Source organism: Miniopterus schreibersii (assembly GCF_964146895.1).
Source record: "Miniopterus schreibersii genome assembly, chromosome: 4".
Lineage (NCBI taxonomy): Eukaryota > Metazoa > Chordata > Mammalia > Chiroptera > Miniopteridae > Miniopterus > Miniopterus schreibersii.
The window spans coordinates 6608679-6633154 of NC_138105.1; the positions used below are offsets into that span (position 1 = coordinate 6608679).

Below are 24476 nucleotides of genomic sequence, written 5' to 3' on the forward strand. Positions count from 1 at the left end.
CACTTTACCACTGACCTCTGCTAACTGGTCTTCAGCTTATCTCCTCACACAGAATGTCTCTGTGTCCCCTGGGTGGTTAGATCGAATCTGATGGGAACTCAGTCCCCACTAAGTCTGCCTTCTTGACCCAAAGCCTAATCTTCACTTCATTTTCCTCCTGCACAGGCCCTCTTTGGCCCATCACACTTGTCCATATGCTGGTGGTGGTCAGAACACACAGGTGTTAGACTGGTGGGTTCAGCAACCTCAGTACTTGAGTTCTGGCCAGGAAAGAATTCAGAGCCAAGACTCAGACTATAAAAGAAAGTTTATTTAGAAAGTCACAGGGGTAGAAGAAGTGAGCCATAGAAAAAATGGGAGCAGGAAGTAAAATGCCTGGGGGAGGAGAAGGTAGGGAAGGGGACTACGGGGGGAATGTTCCCGGGAAAGAGCCTACAGGTCCACTGTCTTAAGGGCTTTTGAGGGTGGAGATTTTAGGGGAGGTCCCAGGGGAGGATCTCAATAGACTATTCCTCAGCTTTCCGGGGTGTCCATTCAGGGCCCTGGTTCCCACTGATTGGTCAGCACCAAGGCAGGGGATCATGAGTCAGTGCAGCTGGTGCTTAGGCAGCCGCGGTCGCTTATCTGCTTTTGCCGCTTTTCTGGCCTGGAGCTGAACACAGCTGAGGCCTGGACGTGTGTGATGTGGGCCAGAACCTCCTCGTTCTGGGGGCTTAATGCTTAAGGGCTACTCTCCAGCCCCTTGCTTGTTTCCCCTCCTAGGGGTCTCACCCGCATGACTAGCAACATGTCAGGGGAGGAAGGGTGAGGGGAGGGTGCAAACCACATGACCAGGGATGTGAAAGGTCAGGGGAGGGTCTAAACCACATGACCAGGGATGTGAAAGGTCGGGGGAGGGTCTAAACCACATGACCAGGGATGTGAAAGGTCAGGGGAGGGTCTGAACCACATGACCAGGGATGTGAAAGGTCAGGGGAGGCTGTAAACCACATGACCAGTGAGCCATATGCTTGGAGAAAAAAGGTCAGCCTGGGGCGAGGTCCTTGTTTTCCCAGCTAAGCACCCGGGGCTTTCCTCCCTGGTGACCTTCTGACCTGGCCGGTCATCCTTGCTCTGCTCATGTCTGTCTGACTGCCCACCACATATAGACTGCTCCCTATCCACTGCCACCACCGTAGTCTAGGGGGTCACTGATGCCAATGCCGGCCCCAGCTGCCTGCCACTGTCCCCTCTCACCTCTCTCTACCCAGATGTGCAATGAGACAAACTATCCTCGGGGGGACACTGTCTCGTCACTGCTCTCTGCGGCCCATAGGAGCCCTCCTCAGAGGTCAGACCCCTCGACAAGCTGGGGTGACCCCGGTCCCTGAGTCATAATGAGGCTGTTCCTGCATCTGCTACAGGAGGCGGTGACAGTGTCCGTCCCACCCCCAGATGCACTGTGAGAGGCTGGAGAGCCCCGCCACGAGCTGCACCCCTTCTTTACAATCCTGAGTTAACTTACTCTGCTCTTCTACGTCTGAAACTCTACACAATTTTCTATATTTTTATCCCACCTTTCTTCACCACTTCTCCAAATGAGCCCTTTGGGATGAGATTTTCCCTGACCTAAAAATACACTAAAGGTCTTCCCGCCTTTAGGTTTGCTCGGGTTTCCCTTCAGACTGTCATTCCCTTACACACCTGTCAGGATATATTTTTGGGCTCAGTCGGTCTTACCTCCTCCATGAAACCTTCCCTGAGCCTCGGTCATCACACACCCTCCTTCAGGCTGGACAGGGCCTGCGCACGTGTCACGTGGCTACCAACCATGCCTGTTGTTGCTTCTGTCCCACAGTCACTTTGGTAGCTGCAGGGCTCGGGACAACCCCAGGGGAGAGGTGCTGTTAATCTAGCTGCACAGGCCCTGGGCTCCGAGTTAAACCACAGGGCGATGGGATCCTGCTGGCAGCTTCCTTCCTGATTTCCAGGCTCTGGAAAACTCCCCTCCCTCCTTGGAAGAGGGGAAGTCCATCAGAATTTCATTATTCTGCATGTGCAGCGATGCCATTTATTTTGGTTTCTGTGCTGGGAGACTGCCGTCAGCGCCTATGATGAAGTGCGGCTGATGGGTCCCCACAGACCCCTCCCTCCCCTCCTGAGCGGAGGAGCCAGCCTGTCCACTGGGCAGGGGCAGCTGGCTCCACTCAATAGGACTAATTGAAAAGATACCTTCAAGGTACAGAGCACAGGCAGTCTGGAAACTGCAGTGGTGCTTGTGAGTGATAATGACCCTGCGTGAGACCTGTGATCGCTTTGCCCATAGTCATTTACCCATTTGCAGGAGGTGAGTAACCACTCCCCGGGGTGAGCATTCCCCCCTGGGCCTTCTCAGGCCGGCTGTCAGCATTTTAGAAGGTCCTGCAAGAGGACCCCTGCTCCCACTGGCAGTGTCTTGTCCACTGCAGGGACAGAGCCCATGCTCCGCAGGGGCTGCTCTAGGGACATGACTCAGTTGCCCTGAAGTTCCTTTGGGAGTGGTAAGGGATGACCAGAGTCCAACGCAGGAAATGCACCAAGTAGCTGCAACTAGAATCTTCTAATTTCATAGCTGGAAGGGGTAAAGGAAGCTATCGGATGAAAAAACTGAGGTCCAGTAAAGGAAGTTGCTCAAGATCTTATGACTTGTTGGTGTCAGAGTTGGGACAAGAGAGCGGACTCCTGGGTCTGTGGAGCGATCGTTGCCTAGGCCACCTCTGAGGGCCTGGGACACCGTCTGAAGGAGCCGGGGTTCGGGGGTTGGGCAGTCTCCTCTACAGCACCTGAAATGCCTAGTGGTTAAACTGACTATAAATGGCAGGTTTCCAGGGAAAGGACCTGAACTTGTACAGGTGCTACAGGTGGCCCAGAGTCTATGAAGGCTGACAGCAAATAGGGGATGAGACACAGACCCGAGATCGCCTCCTAATCCAGGCAGAAGCCCCGAGCACCGGGCGCTGACTCACACACAGGACTCCGAATCGTCCGTTGCTGTCTGGAAACTGCATCCCCTGCTCCTCGCCGTGTGCTCCGCCGCTTTAGCGTCACCCACCCGCAGACCTTAGGTGAGCGGGGCCTCGTTGAGAATATCGCTCCTGACGCCGCCAGGTCGAGTCCGTCCTGACACTGAGCGCAGTGTGGTTGTCCTTGCCCGTGGTCCGTGTGGTTCACGTGGGACTCCATCACCAGGTAAGGCCCCGGAGACCAGGATGCTGGCCGGTTTTGCCTTCTCCTGTTCTTCCTCGGCTTGTGCCTGGCACACAGTAGGCACGCAGTTTTAGTGAATAAGTGAATAAATAAATGTATGAGAAATGAATGGAGAATCACTTTAGAGAGAGAAAGCACACAGCACACTGCTTTGTGAGGTGCTGGTCAGGTTCCGCGCCGTCCGCCTCTCTCACCCCGAGCCTGAAGCATGTGGCAGCTGTGTGACCCTCAGGCTGGTAAGACAGGGTTAGTGACTGAATAGACGGGGCCACGGTGTGCGTGACTCTTCTAAACCCGCTACAGCAAGGACTCTGGGCGCCAAGGCGGATGTGGAACGATGGCTTCTACATGATGCGCCGAGAAGAAGTGAATCCTTGGAGAGAGAAGGCAGGTAAGCAGTTGCTGGGGGGGCGGGGGAGTGAATGTTATTGGGTACAGAATTTCTTTTGGGATGATTGAAATGTTCTGAGGTTAGATAATGGTCCTGACTGCACATATCTGTAAATATAATAACACTTTCAAAAGGTGCGTTTTTATGGAACATGAATGATCCCAATAAAGCTGTTATTAAAATAGGAGCAGAAAATAGTCACGTGAAGACCATGCGAACCAACAGGTGTGCGTTACTGGCATTTCATTCCCAGATTAGCTGTGGGCTGACAGTGGAGGTGTCAGGCTGTAAAAGAAGCTATTTTTTAACCCTAGAATTTGTACAGAAAATAATTTTTAGATTAGATTATTTTTGCTCAATATTTCCTCCTGACAGAATGAGTCATTTCGAGCAGTATTACCAGATACGACTATGAATTGGTCACATAGGATGCTGATCTTCACGCATTTTCATCATGAGATGTCTCACATGCACATTCAAAGGCGAGTGCCTGCTACACCCCAGGTGATGGGTCACCGCTTCCTGCCTAGTGAAAGGAAGTCTCGGCTTTCATCGAGGGCGTTTTTCCTGCTTCTGTTAATATGATCAGGTCTATCTTTCTCAGTCCATGAACACGGTGAAGTCCATGAGTTGATTTTCTATCTGTAAACCGCCTTTGCATTAAAATGAAAGACTAGCGCATAAAGCACAGCCTGGCGTCTGTGTCTGCCCACCCCCCCCCACCCCCCCCCACCCCCCCGTACACATCTGGCAGATGGTTGAGCCTGGCCTGGGCCACTTGAGCCTCAGGAAGTGGGCCTCACTCCAGAGCCAGCACCGGCCAGAGTCTGCCCCCTGGTGGTGCCTCGAGCGCCTTCTTTCAGAGAAGGTTGGTTTGCGCTTCCGACAGGGACACGAGGCCATCGTAACTAAGGCAAGTGATGTTAAATTGTCTTGGGATTTTGGGTTCTGTAGTAGCAGTGTGAATTCTAGCACCAATGGGCTCGTGGTTAAGAATATCAAAGGTAAGGGCCACTGCTCCCTCTTGGGTACGTATTTCCAGGCAGCCTCACGCAGGGCACCACCCTTCCTGTTCCTCCGGCTCATTTCACACGTTGAGGTTCTGTGGCTTCTTGCCCAGGCAAAGGGTCCAGGGCCAAAGCTGCCTCCATTACTGCCCCACAATCATGCTTTCTAAGAGTTTCTGGTACTTTCCCATGAGCTCGGCCATTGCCTGGAGCTTTCTATGCTTATGATATTCCACCTATGATGCTCTTTAGATTCCCAACCCTCTTTCCCTGGGTGTTCTGGTGGCTTATGTCTGAGAAAACCCAGGACACTACCACGTTACTCACGGACATTACACGGTTACCTCCCCTGCATTCAGAAAGAGGTAAGACAGAGTCCTGGCACAGAGGTCTCAAGCCCGAGCTCCCAGGATCCGCTGCCCATGGTGCTGCTGCTGCAGGAGATGCTGAGGACACAGGTGCCCTGGTCACACAGCGCTGGGAGTGCGGGCACAAGGGCTCCATTGTGACCAACAGTGGTCCTGCACCATGTATGTCCCGCCACGTCCTGCTGTGAATAACACTGCTTTAAGTGGCTTAGCTTCTTCCTAAAGCCCGTGAACATCTGATGAAAAGAGCATTGCACAGGATAAGATGTCTCACTTTAAGGGGAAGAAACACCGTCTCAAAGAGGCTTCTTGATGCCACAGCTGGTGTGGGGATTAGGGGCAGAAATCAGCTTGTGCTGAGTCCATGTTTTACTCCACAAGCTCGGATCTCGGGGGAGCAGGGCTGCAGGTGACACAGATCCTCACGTATCTGCAGTTACTAAGAGGAGGTAGTGAGCCCAGCGCCTGCCAGGCTTTTTAAGGGGATCTCTGAGGGGTCAGGACAGTGAAGGGGCAGGAGGAACACGTTACACATTAGACCCGTGGCCTCAAAAGACCAGGGTTCACCAGCGGGTGGACGAGACTCGAGGCCAGGCCTCCCGCTGCTGTTTTGACTGATGGGCCTGCAGGCAAAGCCCCTAAGCTGAGCTTTGAAGGACAGGAATGGCCTCTCCCTTAATGTGGGATTAATGTTCAAACACATTTAAATTCCGTACAACACGAAACTCTTTTCCCTTTCATTCTTTTAAAACCTCTGCTTATGAGCATTAAGGAATTGATTATCTTAATCCTACAACGACAGAACATTTAAAGTAAAAAAAAGTAACCTGTTCCTCGGTTAGGGGGCGTTTACGGTTTCGTCTGCCGCGGCTGCCTCGCCCTCATGTTCCCCGCGGCGCAGGCATCGCCACGAGTGGATTCGCAGGCGGCGGCCCTGTCGAGGGCGCTGGGAATGAGGCCCAGAGGACGCGGGCTCAGCCTTCTCAGCCAGCCCCTCACCCCGACCCTCAGACGTGGAGGCGCCTCCCCGAGCCTGGGGAGCCCCTAGGACCCCGCACAAACCCCTGAGCTGGCTGCCGAGGTTGCGTGGAGGGAGGGGCGCCTGTCTCCTGCCCACAGCTCAAGCCCGCTGCTGGCCCCTTTCCTGCTCTCAGCAGCCTGAGCCGGCGTTTTCCCCGGACCAGGGCCCCGGGCCTCGCTCTGTCCCGGCCAGGTCCCCCCTAAAGCCCAGTGAACCCCGGCCGCCGGCCGCCCTCCCAGCAGCCCTGCTGGCTGATGGGGAAGCTGGGCTGGAGCCAGAAAGAAGCAGGTCGCAGGCCAGGAACCGAGGCAGGCGCGGGGCAGGCCTGTGTGCGGAGTGGGGAGGGGAACGCAGTCACGTCCCCACGGGAGCCTCGCTCTCCGTGCTCGTGCCAGGCCGGTCCCCTGAGTCTGCGCCCGCTTTTTTCAGAACCAGCCGCATGCCTAGTGCTTTACTGCGAACACCGGAACCTTCCAGAAGCTTCAGTTTTCATCCACGAGGATTTTCGTCACGATCTCCACCCTCGTACCAGGGAAGTCAATGGTTAAAACAGTCCAAGCCCTGTTTTCAGAGAAGTTAGAATTATTCTTGCTGCACCGACACCGTGGGGCCGGTGAACAGGACAAGGAAGGACCCGGATCACTTCAAGTCCTGGCCCCTTTAAGGCCCCCAAGATCTTTGCCTCATTGCTAAATCTTGGACAGCAAAGACACTCAGAGCAACGCAAACACTAACGAACCCGTGGATTTCTCAGCTGGGATCTGCACTCACAGTAAAGAGCGGAAACGGGTTCCAGATGGCACGACAATGTGTGAGGACTTTTTGCAGCTCACAGCACACATAACATTTAAAATAATTATGCAAAGAATTTCAATCCCCCGATGCTGATATATTCCAAACCTACAGGAAATCATAACCATCAGGGTTAAAAATACTGTTCCCTATAGCGATTTAGATGTTTTAACAAAACAAAACATTACAAATACATCTTGAGCCCGAGGTGACAAGACAGCGTACATATTTCTCATCATGAGCTTACATTTTACTGCAAAAAACACCCCCTCTTCCAATGTTCACGCTCGGTCCATGCCCTGGGGCCTCCTGGCTTCTGTGGAGCCCCTCCAAGCAGCATCTGCTGCCGATTTCCCGTTATTTGCACCAGGAACCCAGGGAGAAAGGAGGGCGCACCTGCACTTTTGGAACCCAGCCCTGCTCAGATGCTTTCCAGCCTTTCCCATTGACCGTTCCATCTAATACGTGAGGGAAAGAAGGCCCTCGGGTGAGGGACCCAAACCATGTCAGGTCACCTGGTAGCAAAGAGCCAGCTCTGACCTTCATCGACAGGGTCCTGGGCTGGAAGAGGCAGCACTTAGGGTGTCCCCTCTGGAGCGGGTTTGCGTGCTACTCCGGGGGGGTGGTTAGTGACAGCTAGTGCTGCTCAGTGGGGGGAGCTTCCAGTAGAAGACTGTAGCCTTAACCCTGCCCTGCCCCCACCCGTGGAGCAGTTCGCAGCAGGGTTCCCCATTCCAGACGCAGGCCTGCCTCAGGGCGGTGTCTCCTCGGTGAGCCTGGTCCCCACCTGAAGCTGAGCCTCTCAGGAAACCGAGGTTCTCAAGATCTCCTCCGAAAAGGGAGATACAGTCCTTACGAGTAAATAGCTAGAAACTGAACTGACCGAATGAAACACAGAGTAGCCTTCTGAGAATGTTTGATAGGATTTCACTTTAAAAGATAACAGGGTTGGTTGGCGTTGTTTCGGTGTCTTGGGTGACCGGTGGCCCGCGGCTGGAGACTAGCTCATCTCGGTGCGCACGCCGGCCGCGGGAAGGCGCGTGTCGCTCGTTTCTGTGGATTCTCCCCTTCGTGAGGATGAATCGCAAAGAGCTGTTCGTGCCCTGATGTCCCGTAGCTTAACCGCGAGGCTCTAATATCGGATGCCTGGAAGACACCGCAGTGCCGCCCCTGGGACTTAGGAAGAGCATCACCCACGCTCTCTTTCTCCGTAGGAGCCGGGACCGAGCGGCTGCGGCCAATGAAACGCGCACGACCTTCTCTAGACAAACCAGGCAGCACGGCTGCTGAGCACCACTGTAGACTGGGCCACAGCCACGCGACAAGTTACCTGAACACCCCGGGGGCGCTGCGATTAGGGAAAACCTGGGGCTTTTTCACCAGACCAAATGCAAAGCTTTGCGGGAAGACAAAAGGCCCGATGGCAGCAGCAGCCGAGACACAGCACACGGGTCGGGGGGAGCGGTGGGGGGAAGGCTGGGTAGGAGAACTGACATCCTTGCAGCCCCTGTTTCTTTATTGACAGGTGCTGACTTTTCACCGAGGTCACCTATTTCACTCACCCAAGAATCCGTGCGTTGCTCTTATTACTCCCGTTTCCCGTGTGTCAGTTACTTCAAAATAAGCATATAAAAATATGTGAGATTGATAAAAACATAATTTTTGGTAGTAAGGAAAGGGTTGAGAACTGAAATCTTAAGCCCTTGGCAAATATCACAAATATTTGGGATATTTATTTAAATCTAGTCTTTTACCATAAAAAATACTTTTATTCCTATTTAGAAAAAATTTAAAAGTTCAGTAAAATTTGAATTTTCAAAACACAAAATTTAGTGTCTGAACCACAGTTTCCTTTTTGTCATCAGTCAGCCTGATAGGGAAATATCGACTCTGATCATCCAGCCCAGAGCCCAGAGCCCAGACAGTGGCTGGATCCCTCTCAATGAGCGTACAAGCGCCAACACTGTGTATAGTGAGCGAGACCTTCCAAATGATGCAGTCTTCATCTTCACTCGTGGATTGTCTATGTCATAAACTCTCACTTTTTAGCAGTTTGCATCAGGAGGCCCAAGTTTTAGTCATTTTAGCACACTTCTTTGACGTTCTCACCTGGAGCTCAGTAAATATGAGCATGTTTTAATCTCCTCTTTGGAGAAGCATCTCATTCTCGATGAACAAAGAGGTCTGCGAAGTGTCACGCATCCCTGAGCATTAGGCCCCTGGGAGGCAACCGAGTCTGGAAAACGTGTGGCCGGTTCTTATCGTCTGGACTTATTACACATTTATGAACCTCAAATGCACTTACTGTTCTCGGGTGGGTCGATTGTGGAGCCATTGTAACGTGCCCGCAACCTCAGGGCACTGTGCTCAGCAGCCCAGGCCCATCTGGGCGTCTTCCCAGGTGCTGCTTGACCGCGCTGTGCTCCAGGCCCGACGCCCCCGAACTTTATCAACAGTGTCTGTCCCAGCCGCTGCGCTGACGGCGAAAATCAAAGCTGACTTAGACATTTTGGCCAAAGGGCTTATAACATACACATTTTAAAACTGCATTTTTTATAAAATTTAGAGTGAGGTATACATTTTAATAATTTAATATTCCTTAAAAGCGCAGACTGACGGGACAGTGCTTCCATCCTGTAACCGACATCTGGTGCCTGTTTTTCTAAACTGTTATATTATTGTTTTTCTCTTTAAGAATGTCTGTTTTTGCTTACCATAGATTTTTATTGCTCACTTATTTTTGGGTCTGTTACTATTATATTATTAAATGAATGCTACATCTGCTTAACTTTGCTTAAAATATTAAACATTGTGGTTTCGGAGGCTAAAACGTGAGATGATCAATGGGTAGGAATCGTATGGAGTGTCCAGTTTCCTAAGTTAAACTGTGACAACCCAGGTGTTCCCTGAGAGCTGTCCCTGTCCCTACATCAGCCGTGGGCGCGGTGGGCTTCACAGATGCAGGACGGCTTTTTAAAGGTGCTTCAAGGCTCAAACATGTTTTCTGTATCACTCTAGCCTGAAAAAATGTTTTGAACTGACCACCTGCTACATCTGGTGAGAGAAATTTGGGGACCGAGGGATATTGACAGAGGATCAGTCTCCTCCTAACGCGAGGTGTGGGACACATGCTCCGGTGGACAGGAAGCCGCTGAGCTGCGCGGTCACCGTCTGTTTCACCAGGTGACCTCCCGTCTGCCTTCCTCCCTCCTGCCTCTGGGTCAGGGGCTCTTCCTTGGCTCCACATTGTCATCAGCAATCCACCTGCACGCATGTTCCTTAGGACCTGCTTGGAACTGACTCCCTGGCTGCGTCTCCTCTTTTTCTCCCATGGAAACCTACACGTTGTTCTGTCAGATGCTTGACGTCTGCACTGGAGTCCACTGGTCATTGGTCTGCCCCTGCTCAACTCCAGCTTCTTGAAGACAGCAGCTGTGTCCTTTCAGCAATGCCGAGCACCCCTGAAGTGCGGAGGGCCTATGAAGACCACCCAAGGGAAAGCCGGACCTGGTGGGCGTGGGGGTGTCCATCCTGAAAGCACGGGATCGATTTCCAGCGCACCCGGCTTAGACTCTGGGAGGGTCAATAGACAATAAATATTTTAATTGATTAAGAGGGGGGCTTTAGAATATTTGGCACATATCACATATTTAAATTAATGAACTAGGAACAATCAAACACATGTGTATAGGCATGGACGTTGGTAGGTCAACATTTTAAAGAATTTTAATTCCTATGATTTTGGCCAGAGCCCAAGAAGCTGTGTGAAAGAAGTGTATGGTTTTATCAGTTTCATGTATTTTTCTGATTAGCCAGGCATAATGAACTATTTTAAGAGCAGGTAAGTTAATTTTATTTTGTTCATTTTTATATTTTGGAATGCAAATCCATACCAAAATTGATTTACAGAATAAATTATTAGGTTAACCTGGTGATGTCATAAAGCAATTAGATGGCGTTCCGTAATGAAGCGCAGAGTTGGATACAGCTGTGGTGTCTGCCACCTCATTAGTTAAAACCACGTTTATGACGTGGAAGGTTACACTCGCTCTTCTTCCGGGACAGCAACACTTTCGTTCAACGGTACTCGATCCGAGGAAGAACTGGTCTCCCTGTTAGAGAAAAAACTGCACAAGCCACTGAAAATGCCACTGCACGCTCCTCGGAATGCAATGCGATCAATTCGATGGAACGCGGTGGAGTTCAGCCGACGTGCACGGAGCACATACGTCACTGTCACTGTCCTGTCCTCAGTGGCTCGTGGCCCAGGCTGCAGCACAGAAGCATTTCTAAACTCTCTGCCCGCCCGGCAGGGCATGGCTCAGCGGTTGAGCGTCGACCTAGGATCCAGGCGATCGGGGTTCGGTTCCCGGTCAGGGCACATGCCCTGGTTGTGGGCTCGATCAATGGATCAATGACTCTCTCATCATTGATGTTTCTCTCTCTCTCTCCCTCTCCTTTCCTCTCTCTGAAATCAATAAAGATATATTAAAAAAAAACACAAAAAAACAAAAAAAACCCCCAAAAAACCGTCTCTGCCCATCGCTGGGAGAGGTTGGCAACATACTGACAGTATTTAAATTTCTGTAGTTGAGATAAATGCTTGTGTGCAGACAGATGATGTTAGCACTTGCAGTGGGACAGTGAAAGAATGTCCTGGGCTTGGTAGGTGGGGGCAGGCTGTGCTCGAAGGGTCCCCCAGGAGTGGCCTCTGAATTCACTCACCCTGCAAACCTGGGCATTTCTTTCCTATTCCCACACATGTTGTGAAGATCCCAGGCTTGCTCCCTTGTCACCGAGCCTCAGTAAAGTCTGCTACTTATGACGTAATGAGACCTTTAAAAGGAAAACTGAATTTTTAGCAACTTTTCCTTTGTATTTTTCACTTGTTTCATTTACATTCAGAATCCCTGTAACCTGTCGCTTGCTAAATTATGACTCGATAAGTTATGTGTGGAAAACAAGAGCCACCTACGCGCGCTAACGTGAATGCCATTCGCTTCATCAGGTAAGTGCTAAGTTTAATTCCTTTTCTATTTTTTAACTTATTTTACCAGTGAATTCGATGACTGGGTTCTTTTTCCTTCCTTATCTACACTGACGTGAGGACACGTGGGACAGAACCGGGTAGCTTTTGGGACAATTAATTGGCATCAGTGTGCCGGGTGCAAGGCCCAGGGTCGTCCTTTCCTCAGCAGCATTGACGGAGGCCGCGGCCCCTCCTAGGACCTGACAGCTGAACCAGTAAACAGCCCCTCAGCCCCCCTCTTTCCGAGCGTCTGCCTTGGGCTGGGAGAGGCGAGTTACAGCTCTGACCCCTGGCTGCCGCCTCTCAGGGGCTCCCTGAGCCAGAGACCCGGCCCGGCCAGCGCGGCCACAGGCCAGCTCTGCTGTGGTCCCCAGGGAGTGGCTTATTTATGTGGCTCTCGTTGTTTTCCTCGGCTTAGTCGCCACACCCTTTGGGAGCCCTGGCCCCCGTGGCCACTGTTGTCCCAGGCGCTCACCTGGAGCCCTGCGGCTTCGCTGGTTGGGCCCCATTGTGAATGCCTGGCTTTCTGCGATTCGGGGGCGGGTAGGTCTCAGCCGCCTCTGTCTTTGGAACCATTGTAAACGCGGCTGGGAGGCGATGCATCGAGCACGCTCTCGGGGCGGAGGCCAGGTCTGCAATAAACCCAGGAAACCTACTGCTGCGACTCAGCTTTGAGGGGGACCAACGTGCTGTCCTTTCCAGAGGGTCGAATACACTAGATACCGGCTATAAAGTTTTATTGCAGAAGTTGAATTATAAAGGCAACCAGGAAGGAGGGTGTGGTGGCAAGTGGGATGTCATGTGGTGAGAATAAAATGCTATAGACAAAATAAAGGTATTTATTCACAGCTTTTAGGAGTGAGACAGCGTGACAAGGACACTGGCACTGTGTTCCCAGTGACAATGTCTTTCGGGCATGCTGGCTGCGTCTGTATTGTTGCAACGTGTGTACACTTGTATATGGATGTGTTTTCTTTACATAGAATGCAATGTATGGAATATGTAATATGTATAACATGCTTGTTCTCTTGACAAGGGCAGAGGATTGACCTGGAAATGTAGACAAGGCTTGTCTACAGAAGTTTGGGGGAGATATGTCCCTGCTCATGAGTCTTCCTGAATGAGAACGACCTGTTTAGCTGCATTATTAAATTAAAGAATTAAATATATGAACCAATAGAAAACTTTCTACAAGACGACCAGTTACCCAACATTGGCTGTGGTCCCCATCAGCCGTCAGAATCCTCTCTGCAGAGTTGGACAGCAAGGCAGCCGCGGGTAGGCCGAATGTGTGACGTCCTTTGCGGTTTCAGTTCCGTCTGTTCTTAAACCTGAATCACGTGAACGTTTCTCTCCTCCAACAACTCATGCCAATCGCAGCACTTACTAGAAAATATTTTTCTAATATTTATCTACCTAGTAATAGAAATGCTATTTATTGATCTAATAAGAGGAACGATGGAAAGGAGGTTTACCTTCCATAACTTCTACCTCCTTTTGCGACAGTTTCTTCAGACAGATTAGTTCCCAAACCCTGTTCTTACTCCTGCCCACCCTCCCTTTTCCTTGTGTCTTCCCAGCTCCTGTTAAACATCCTCGGCTTTATGTGCTCTTCCCGGGTTAGGGTTTATGTTTCTTCACCGTCTTTGTTTCTCTTTAAATCATTTTGTACTAATGTTTATCGAGGGTCTAATACAAAGTTCCCTAGAGCCACAGGCACACAGAGAACCACAGAGAACACAGGCCTTCCAGGGAGTTAGGCTGTGGTTCGGAGGCACCTGGGGGAGCAGGGGGTGGGTCCCAGGGAGGCAGAGGGGACAGAGGGCGCTGCTGTGGGAGCCTGATGGCCCATCAGAGGACAGCGAGGGGCTGGTGGGGACCGAAGACCAGGGCAGGGGGAGGGGAGAGTGCGCCCAGGACTGGGCCTGGCTGATGAGGGGAACAGGCCACGGAACCCGGTTTGTAGGTACGAAACAGGGTTCCCTTCAACAGGAGAGTGGGGTTGGCCAGGGCACCCAGTGGAAGGGAACTGGGAGAGTGGGGTTGGCCAGGGCATCCAGTGGAAGGAACTGGGAGAGTGGGGTTGGCCAGGGCACCCAGTGGAAGGGAACTGGGAGAGTGGGGTTGGCCAGGGTGTATGGACGTTCCTGGGGTCTGAATTGTTGGAGGTAACGGAACTGGGTTGTCAATAAGGGAGGCTTATGGGAGGGACGGGTCGGGGCTCACTGCAGGTTTCAGACCGAGTGGGGAACTTACCTTTCTCAGGAAGGGAAGTGGCCCAGTGGCCACAGTGTCCCCCACGCTGCCCTCCCAGTGTGACTCTCACTGGGGCCGTCCAGTCCTGGGTGTGGTCAGTTTGGCATAAAGTCAGCAAAAAAGCTGACTCCAAGTCTGGACGGCTGTTGTTCTCTCTGGGGACCTGGGCGAACATCCTTAACGGGCACCAGTTCTGCCCCAGCCCCGGGGGCTGACTTCATGGAGCAGTCACGGGGTGTCCTTCAGGTCCAGGGACATGCGCAGGATTTCAAAGTCCTGTTTACAACTTGTAAAGGCCCTGGGGCAGGAGTGTGGAGCAGGACTCAGCGAGACATGGATGCTGCGATCTGAGCTTGGGACAGAATTCCAGAGACATGTGAGGCCCATGGTGTGCTATGAGGTGGAAATTAAGACCTGGTATCTGTGCTGCTGTGACATCTGGTGGCATGGGTAGGCTCCAACCAACTGCTCCCTTCCACTCTGTGCCTGTGGGGAAGGGCCCCAGCCAGTAACTGTCCCCATCTGCTTCTCCCTGAGCAGTGGCTCCAGGTCCCAGGAGCCCAGACATGTTGAGTGGGGACCGGCACCTCCCGTCCTGGTGCTGCACAGCCCTGACTCCCGGCCCTGTGGCCGCCCTTTCTCAGGGCAGCCCGTGTGGCCTGGCCAGTGGGTGGGGTCCTTGTCCCAGAGGGAAACAACGGCTGTTGCTCCCACGTATCGGGCTGGGTCGGGTGTGGCGCGTCCAGCTGCCCCCTCAGGACGGACGTGGGAGGAGGTGCCGACCAGCAGGTGGGGGAGCCCGCAGACAGGGCTGTCCGAGCTGTTATGGGCGGTTAGGGTGAGAGACACACTTCTCACAGGCAGGGATATAAAATCCCACTCATAATTCTTCATTGATTGCATGTTGAAGCAATGTTTGGGATATATTATATTATATAAAATATTAAAATTATTCCATCTTTTCATAGCTTTCTAAAGTGGTTGCCAGAAAATTTAAAAGTGCCCTTGAGCCCCACAGTGCATTTGTCTCAGGCCTTCTTGGGCTAGTGCAGACACATGCGAGGTGTGAGATGGGGTGGGCCAGGGGCTCCCAGGGGACCAAGCACTGGGTCTGGGGGGGTGTTCTGAACAGAAGGGGGCTTGAGGGGCAGCAGGAGCTCCACCTGAGTGAGAAGAGCTCCACCGAGGACACGGGTTCAGGGTCGGCAGGTGTCTAGATGGGCTGCACAGAGTCAGATGGATGGGACTCAGGAATGGATTTGGGGCTAGGACACAGATTTTGATGTCACTGGTTCTGCCATCCTGAGCAATGGATACAAGTTCTAGAGCTGGAATGGAGAGTGAGTGGAGACGGTGGAGGACCCATTTCACTGAGCACAACACGGGCCAGGCTTTGGTGTTATATAAGATTTTTAGACAACAGTCAAATTTTTTTAATGGAAATTATTTGTACAAATGTGTTACCTCAGGCTGGAAGTACTGTGCATTTGCAATGATAAATGCAAGAAAAATAATGTTTGATATCAGTAGATAAAATAGAAAACCGTATATTGAAATATAATAAGATGTTTCATTTGTGGAAAGGAGATCTTACTAGAAAGTAGGTGAATTCAGAGATAAAGACCTGTGGGGAATTCAGAGAAATTTTCTTGTGGTTCTTACATATGTTGGGTCTTCAGGTGTGGATTTGTCATCAGATGCAGGGGTTCGTCAAGTTTCGTGACTTCCCTCTGGTTTGAGGAAGTTGCACGTTCACCCAACGGCCCCCATGCAGTCAGCTGGGTTGTGAGGCGAGGGAGAGAGAGCTCTGCGGAGAAGGTGCCCGGGAGGTCTAGGAATGGACGGGGTGGAGGGGACAGAGACCCCACAGAGCGATGGTGGCACTGCCTGCTGTGGCCTGAGCAACAGCAGGGGCAGAAGTTTACTTCTGGATAGTGACAGGAAGACAGTTTCCCATTTTGATCATGATTAGCTGTGGTTTAAGATCCACAGGAAGGGACAGTGGTGTGTGCCTTATACGTTGTTTCTGCAGAGAACATGACTCAGCAGGACCACACCGGCCCTGCTGAGTCATCTAAATAGGTCGCCTGACGACGGACACTTTATAGTCTCTATGTTATTAGATAAGGGCACTGGTTCCGCAAGTCCCACAAACTGCCCACGGCCGCACAGCTGGTGAGAGGCAGAGCCAATGAGACCCGACCCCCCGAGTCCCCTGCCGGTGACACGAGCCATGTGTGTGGGATTCATGGAGCATTTGCACAATGAACAAAGGGGAAGGAGAGGAAAACATCCACCTGCCAAGCAAAGCCTTGGGTGCAGAGGAGAAACCATCCCTCCAGCGGCCAGGCTGGCAGCAGCGTTTATTCTGAATACGTGAGAACCGACGACCCAGGTGCCGCAGCTCTCTCTGCCCTTCCTGCCCGCCCACTGCCCCACGGAAAACGCCCACGGGCGCGTGTGAGCAGAATTCCTCAGGCACGTCCCTGCGCTGAGCTGTGCCCCTGCCGCCCAGACAAGGCCACGGGCAGGCGGCCAGGCTTTCCTTTTTGAAATCATTGGCCAGCGAGCTGTTGCAGGACCTCCAGTGAGCAGGTGGCCGATACGGGATCTAAGCGCCGCAAACAGGCTTTGAGGACAGCATTCCAGTGACAGTTGTTGGTGTAATTAAAAAGTCAGTACTCATGGTGAACAGGCCTCTCATATCCTGGTAGAAGCACGAAACGACGTGAGCTCATGGAAGCGGGTTTGTTGAAACTGAGGAGAGTCGGCTCTTAGTGAATGAAGAGCTCTGACTGCTCTGTATTTTGTAGGAGAATACATTTTCTCACTAGCGTTCCTCCTCGGTGCTTACCTCATTTTCTTTGGGTCATTGTTTTAATACAAATAAAATTTGGTTCTGAGAGAGATTTGTAATATAATTTTTATTTATTTATTTATTAAATATATCTTTATTGATTTCAGAGAGAGGAAGGGAGAGGGAGAGGGAGAAAAACATCAATGAGAGAGTCATTGCCTGGCTGCCTCCTGCGCGCCCCTTACTGGGGATCGAGCCCAACACCGGGGCATGTGCCCTGACCAGGAATCGAACCTGTGACCTCCTGGTTCATAAGTTGATGCTCCATCAACCACTGATCCACCCCAGCTGGGCAAAGTTTTAGAGGCTGGTGTTTGATAAACAAATACTATATTACGATGTCGGCTTATCATTAAACGCCGCCCCTGTCTGTCAGCGTGGAGTAACAGTGACTAGATTTGTGAGACAACTGGAACAAGGGAGGGAAGGAAAAAGGAGAAGACACTGGCTTGCTTAAAGATTTTAGGAAGCTCTTTAAAATTTAGAGAAGTATGTCATTGCTGACGGGGAGATGGAATTTATTTAGAATTTTAAAGAACTACATACATTGATCTGTGAGTTTGTAATTCTGAAGTAGCCAGTGGGTAAACATTGAGAAAAATCAGGATATTCTTACAACTGAAAAATTTCCTGATTTATCATGTTTTCTCAGAGCCCAGCATCCCTCTAAGCAGTTTACTGTGAGATGAAGGTGAATTATATGGTTAGAGTTTATTTTGTTGTGTCCGCTGTTGGTCTTAGTAAGAAAAACGCACTCACTGATTCACATGAACAGGGAACAGAGCGGTTGAACTTGGGGGACTTGTGCTCTCAGGTACTGTGTGTGGGTGAAGGCCACTGTTACACCCTTTAGAAAAGGAAATGAGAAAGTATGTAAAATGAGTCATAATCTTTAAAAATCTGGTGATGAGCTGCACTTTGAATTCGGTGAATGTTGCTTAACATGGACAATATCTCTCATCTCATATAAATATATCTGATGTCCATCCCATTTGGAAAGAAAAACCACCTTAACTTCTAGCTCCAGAAAGAAAGAAATTAGAACATAAACTGGAGAAACTAGTGAAGCAATAAACGCAACGTCAGAGCTGTGAGCTGCGTGGAAGGCGCGAGGGCCCCTGGACCTGTAAACACATGGTGCTTCATCCCATAGCTTTTCAATAGCGTCGTTCCCCATGGACAGTGACGCAGTACACAGGTCCTGCGTCACTGTCGAGGTGGAGATGCCTGCATTGATGGGAGGGGTGGTGGGCTGGGACCCACGTGGAGACAGCCTTGCACACACTAGCTAAGGTTACAGTCTGCACTCTCCTCACTTTCCCCAAATCTCAGACAGATGTTGTTGGAACCACAGTGCACCCAGGATGCCATGCGCTGCGGGGACTCGCAGCTGGTCCCTCCCACAGAGGAAGACAGACAGACAGACACGGGAGGCTACAGCTTTACTTTTCAGCAAGCCAAGGGCGCCGATGGAGAGGCGTGGCTGGGAAATGCCCGTGGGCTCACACGATCACGACGGCCGCTCGGGGCAGAGCACGAACGGTCAGTCTCTCCCACAACAGAGGAAGGAGGGGAGATGGAAGCCCTTGATTGAGACCCTGCCTCACCACTGACCTCTTTACAACCTCGGGCCTATCTCTCTCCAAGACGCTGACTTGTCACTTGCACAGACTCAGGTTCTTGGTCACAAAGATTTCTGAAACCTCGTGGTTAACAGAGGAACAGGGTGGTGCGGGGATCCCCACCCTGGAACTAGGAAATGCCCCACAGTGTTCCCTGAAGCGCCCCCAGGGCCGATGCTGGCAGCTCCACTGCGTGCACATAGAGGTTTCCTTTCATGAAAAGACAGGGGGTTATTCACACAGTCCTCTCCGACACGCACGCGCTGAGGAACACGGGCGGTGCGGCTCACGGTCTGGTTTCACGGCGACGGGCGCGTGGCGGGCCTGGTCTGTGCCGGCCCTACCTCACCTTCTGCAGCTCTTGCCGCAGCCAGGCCGGCAGGGGCTGCCCGAGCTTGTGCAGCAGCTTGGAGAGCTCCACGTTGTGGTCTCGGTAGTAGCTGGACAGGAAGGTTCTAGACTGAGAAGCAGAGGGAGAGAGGACACTGAAGGAGTCACTGCTGGCTCGACGGGATTGTGCAATCTATTCCTCAAGAAGCTTTACAGTTCAGGCAGCTGTCAGTATGTGATTCTTTCTACATCGCCTCAGATTTCACTCATTTCTACCTTTTGAAAACATCTGGCAGAAGTGTAGCTTGGCCGTGGCTCAGACACCAAGAGGCCTCGTGTAGTGCGGGGTTGGTGATGTCCAGGCGGGGGAGACACTGAGAGATGGGGTCTGGTACTAAAGGAAGCGGGGTATGGGCCAGGTTTGGTACCAACTCTATAGACGTCAGCTAGGCAGACACACGTTTCCATTAAATGTGGTCACTTTCTGTAAAACTGGGCCGTAGCATAAAAACCAAAATTCACGATTAAAGAATTAACATGTAACATCACAAAAATATTGTCTATCTATATTCAGGACCAAAACAGATTTTGGAAAAATCATCACGAGCATTCTACTTCAAAACATTATAGGGTCTCGTGGAAAAGGTCATTATATGATGCTCCTCGAGGCTCTGCTCTTCCTGGTCAGGCCAGGGGCTTGGTCCTCACTCGGTGACTGGTGATAGCATAAGCAAGGATGACCACATACACCCATGGCCTTAGTGTATGTTTTCTTTTATTTCTGGAAAACAGTAAGTCTGCACTTGGGTTTCTCTCTGGCGGCACTCACCTCGCACTACACCCCAGTCGGCTGTGATGGAAGCCTGGCGATCCGCATTCTCGTTAAGTACAGGGACCACCCACCCACAGCTTGTTGCTGCCTGTCGAAGGTACATCACCCCTCTTAAGCCCTTCCCAAGATTTTAGCACAAATGAGTCTCTCTTCATAAAACTCCCTGAGCGGCTTGTGTGTCTCCTGTGGAAAGCTCCAGCCACCAGGTAATTCTCACGTCTCTTCCCCGGACCAGACTGTAAACACTTCACTTTCCTAATGGATGCTCAGAAGTAGTGGGGACCTTATGCTGATGTCTTATGGGTTAAAGTGATTTCAGAAACCCTTTTGAAATTCTCCAGTTCAAAGTTCTAGCTTGAGGACCTCGTGGTCCCCGTTTCCATAGCAATGCCCCCATCGCTCTGTCCCTCCCTTGCCGCCTTGCAGCGGGAGAGGTGCGCATGGCCTGGCTCGCCCGCCCGCTGCTTCCCAATCCCAGCGAAGCCTCCTCAGACCTGCTCTCCCACCGAGACACTCACTTCCCTGCCCCTCTGTAGATTGTATGGCTTTGTGTGTCTTATACGCCAGTGGTCAGCCCGGCTGGCGTGGCTCGGTGGCTGAGCACTGACCTAGGATCCAGGAGATCGCGTTTGATTCCCGGTCAGGGCACAGGCCTGGGTTGCGGGCTCCATCCCCAGTTGAGGGTGTGCAGGAGGCAGCCGGTCAGTGACGACCTTCTCGTCTTTGATGTTTCTCTCTCTCCCCCTCTCCCTTCCTCCCTCTGATATCAATAAAGACATATTTAAAACAAAACAAACAAACAAGAAACTGGTCATAGCCAGTTTACCCTCCCCCAGTAAAGCTGGGGCTTGACGGTTCCGTCCTGGCCCCTCTCTGATACTGCGACAGAATAAGAAACATACAGTATGTGTGGTCTTAGTCCTATTTATGCGCAGAGCTCCTGAAACTCTTGGAATTTCCCGGGTGAGAGAGACAAAGTTGTCTTTTGTTATGTTATGAGGTGGCTTTTGGTTGACACCCAAGGGTGGGGCTGGTGGCTGGGAGAACCACCCATGTGATTAGAAAGCAGGAACTTCCAGGCCCACCCCTGCCATCTGGGAGGGCAGAGGGGTGGGGGGCGATCGCCACAGCCAGTGAGTTAATCGGTCCTGCCTGCGGAATGGAGCCGCCACGGATCCCAAAGGAGGGGTCCCGGGAGCTTCCGGCTCGTGAGCGCGGGAGGTGAGGAGGGGTGGGGCACCTGGGGGGCACGGGAGCTCTGTGCCCCTTCCCCCCCGCTGCCTGGGCTCCTCTCCCATCCGGCCATTCCTGAGTGACATCCTTTGATAAAAAACTGGTGAGCTAGTGAGTAGCGGGTTTCTCTGATTTCTGTGAGCCACTCTAGTGAATTAATCAAACCCAAGGAAGGGTCGTGGGAACCTGACTTACAGCCAGGGGCCAGAAGCACAGGTGACAATCGGACTATGCAGGCCTCCGAAGTGGGGCTCGGGGGAGGGCGCCTTGTGGGACCGAGCCCTCTACCTGTGGGATGATGGTGCCACAGTGGGTGGATGTGGGACATCCGAGCACTGCCTGGTGTATGGGAGAAGCCCCCCGTCCTGTGCTGTAGGCTCAGCCCCACGCACGGCCTCGGCACTCGGTACATGCGTCTCATATGTAACTATAACGCTCACACATTTATCCACAGCTCCTGGCCAGTGACCATGTGAGTACTTTACACGTCTGGGAAGCGTTACTGTCCAGGGGTACTTATGCTCTAATTGCACCTGGATGGCAAACAGTGTCTACAGATATCTGTAGATCACGGTCTTGTCTGTCTGTCTGTCTTCTAAATACATGAATCTGCTGCCAGCAAAGGGGGGCGGAGGAGGGAGGCGGGTGGCTCTCCCTCGCTCTGCTCGGACAGGGCTGCGGGGGCTGTTCCACACTATTCCAAAACCAGGACCCCTTACCTCGGGGTCCATGGGGGGGTACTTCCGTCCTTTGCTCTTTCCAAGGCATTTGGTCTTTCCTCCTTCCAGCAGCTGACACCAAAAGCCCTTTTGGGGATCAAACCTACAAAAGACCAAGCATAGAAGCGAGAGTGAAGAATGAAAGGTTGCAGGCGACACAGGGCCTGGGTGAGAAAGCCTCGCCAGCGGGGCCAACGCCCCAGCACGCTCATTGCCTCCAGGTATTTAATTCACGTCTGTACATGTTTATTGAACTGACTTCAGAGTCTGAGATAAAAATAAACTGCTATTACATATTCTAGAATATTTGTACTGTGGTGAAAAAACATGATTATTCAGTCCAATCTTATGTTAAAATTATTAAGTTTCATGTTTTACTTATTCAGCCATAAATGACGAAGGCAAGATCATCAAAACTACAACCATCGCGAAGGACCTTCGGAATATTTATTTACTATTACCGTGATTTTCCTGCCTAAATGTATTAATAGGTTTCTCTGCAATCACTCAGGATATGCAGGGTGGAGCAAAAGGAGGTTTACAGTAGTGAGTACTCGAAACACAGATTATTCTTTTATCAGTATTTATTAGTGATTGTGTTATTTTCCATACAGACAGCTGTAAACCTACTTTTGTCTCATCCAGTATATTAAAGTGACTGAATGTAATATAAATACAGTTCTGTGAATATAAACATGAACTAAACAGTCTAATTTGGAAAATATTATTTTTTTTATAGTTCAAAATGTTTGTAGCTTTCAAGGAGAAAATTAAAAGTGTAAAATATACTGTGTTCTAGTTTGGGGACAGCGTGGGGCGCGGGTTGTACAGAGGGCGAGTGGAAGGCTAGAGAACTTCCCTTCTTTTGCCGAAGGCGGGTGATCCCCGCAGGTAGCTCGGGTCCCTGCGCTCTTAAAACTGTAGCATGGTTTTGCCCCGCGCTGCGCAAAGTTACAAAAGAAAAGAGGTGTGTCCACTTCATTTGTTTAAACTCAGAGCTGAGGCGATTCAAAATGAGTGTCTGTTTAGGGCTAACAAGACAGGAAAAATGAAAGCAAGAACCAAACAGGACGGGAATTTTAAATTTGTGGCTCTGGGACTTGCCGCACGCACGAACACCGGGAAGCCGTGCATTTTGTTGCTCAGCAGCTGTTTCAGAGGACGGGGCATAATTGGCTGGGACGTAAGTCCATTAGCTGCCGAGCGTTTCGTTGCCCTGGGCCCACCGCGTGACACTGGCGCACCTGCGCTCGCCCCACGCCCGTGAGCGCGTTTGGGGGAGAGGGAAATTCTCCTCACAGTTCCCTGCCCAGCCCGTTACTGGGACGTGATCCTTGCGGTCCAGCTTGTCCTGGTCCGTGTCATCAATTAAAATTAAATACTTCAAGGAACACAAGAGAAGACAGAGCCATTTCGCACCTGGGCTTTTCAGGGCGCTCCTTGCCTGTGCCAGTCCCGCCCGAGTCTCCTTAACCTCCCAGGGGCATCACTTGGGGCGGCCGTGCGGAGCGAGGGGGGAGCGGCTGCCGCCTGGGTGCCCCCAGAGCACCTCTGCAGCAGGGTGGGGCCCTTGAACTGCATTAAGGCAAAGGCAGCTCTGGCAGCAAAGCCTCGCATCTGAGGCCAGAGCGCCCCCGCTCTCAGGCGTGCGGGTCCCTTGCCGCCACAGCAGCTGCTGAGACGGAGCTCGCACCACCCGCGGAAGGAGAACCTTCTGGAATCGACGGGCCTTCTTCAGATCGGGTGTCATAACCTGGAGCCACGGTGTTCGCTGTCCTGGTCTCGGTTGTTGCAGCGGCGACGCCCTGCAGCCTGAGTCTGAGGAGGGCATATTCCTCCAGGTGACGGGCGCGCGGCCCCCGGCTGGGTTCGGTGGGCACGGGGCTGTGAATGAGATGCCGGCCTCTCGCAGATGGTCAGGCAGCTGTTAGGACAGGAACCGTTTGCCACGCGCGTTCTCTCGTTACATGGAACATCGCCGTGGTTATTAATTTTTTTGAGGGTGGGATGTGCTAGAAACCATATATTTTGTACTTGTTTGTAATCTCTTCTTTCAAAGCAGAACTTTGGCGGTTTATTGAACCATAAACAAGTACTTGTAGCATTTAGGAACCATTCCCTAAGTTATGCTGGGAGGCAGGGGGCCGCGCCCGCATCAGTGATGATTTCGGGCCAGGAGTCAGCGGCGCTCGGTGCCCTCGGTGCCCTCAGTCCCAGGGCTGCCTTGCGGTGGGGGCTCCATGCGCAGGTGGAAACTTCGTTAGGGCTGTTTCCCAGCACGAGGAACAGCCCGATCTTATCGCTGCTTCTGCTGCCCATCTGCTGCCCTCTCTAATGGCCTAATTGCCGACTCCCAGCGGCCGGGGACTGGGAAATCGTATCATCAGGCTTGTTAGAACTTTGTCTAATCGAATAGGCTCCGTTTCAGCCTGCGTGGGGGAGTTAAGTACACACACTTTCCAAACGTGTCCTGGCTTCCTGAAGGTTTGTTTCTGTGCGTTGTTTTGCTTGTTTACATTTTTTCCATCTTTAATTATGCAAGGACATGGTTTTAGTTTCCCAAGGTGACTGCGGTGATGTCTCCCACAGTCCTTTTGAGTGGAGCGCACCTTCCTCCCCTGGATCCGGTCTGTGTGGCTTGGGTGCAATCAACAGAGTGTGGCGTCAGTGACGCCCCGTGACCTGCAAGGTGAGGTCAGAGGAGGCCCTGGCTCCCTTGGACCACTCCCCCGACATGTCACTCCTCTCAGAACACAGCCAGCGTGCCGTGAGGAAGCCTCACGGTGAGGTGTCC

General features: G+C 51.8%; 1 protein-coding gene across 1 annotated transcript in view; it reads right to left on the minus strand.

The window, feature by feature from the left end:
* Window positions 1–18373: 18373 nt before the first annotated feature.
* The window catches only part of LOC308556615 (bifunctional heparan sulfate N-deacetylase/N-sulfotransferase 4), an 85778-nt gene continuing 79675 nt past the window's right edge, over window positions 18374–24476 (minus strand). The window contains exons 11-12 of the mRNA XM_081136022.1: window positions 21683–21785; window positions 18374–19028 (exon numbers count right to left, since the gene is read on the minus strand). Coding sequence (XP_080992148.1) covers window positions 18909–19028; window positions 21683–21785 — 223 coding nt within the window. The 3' untranslated portion in view covers window positions 18374–18908. The remainder of the gene's footprint in view (window positions 19029–21682; window positions 21786–24476) is intronic.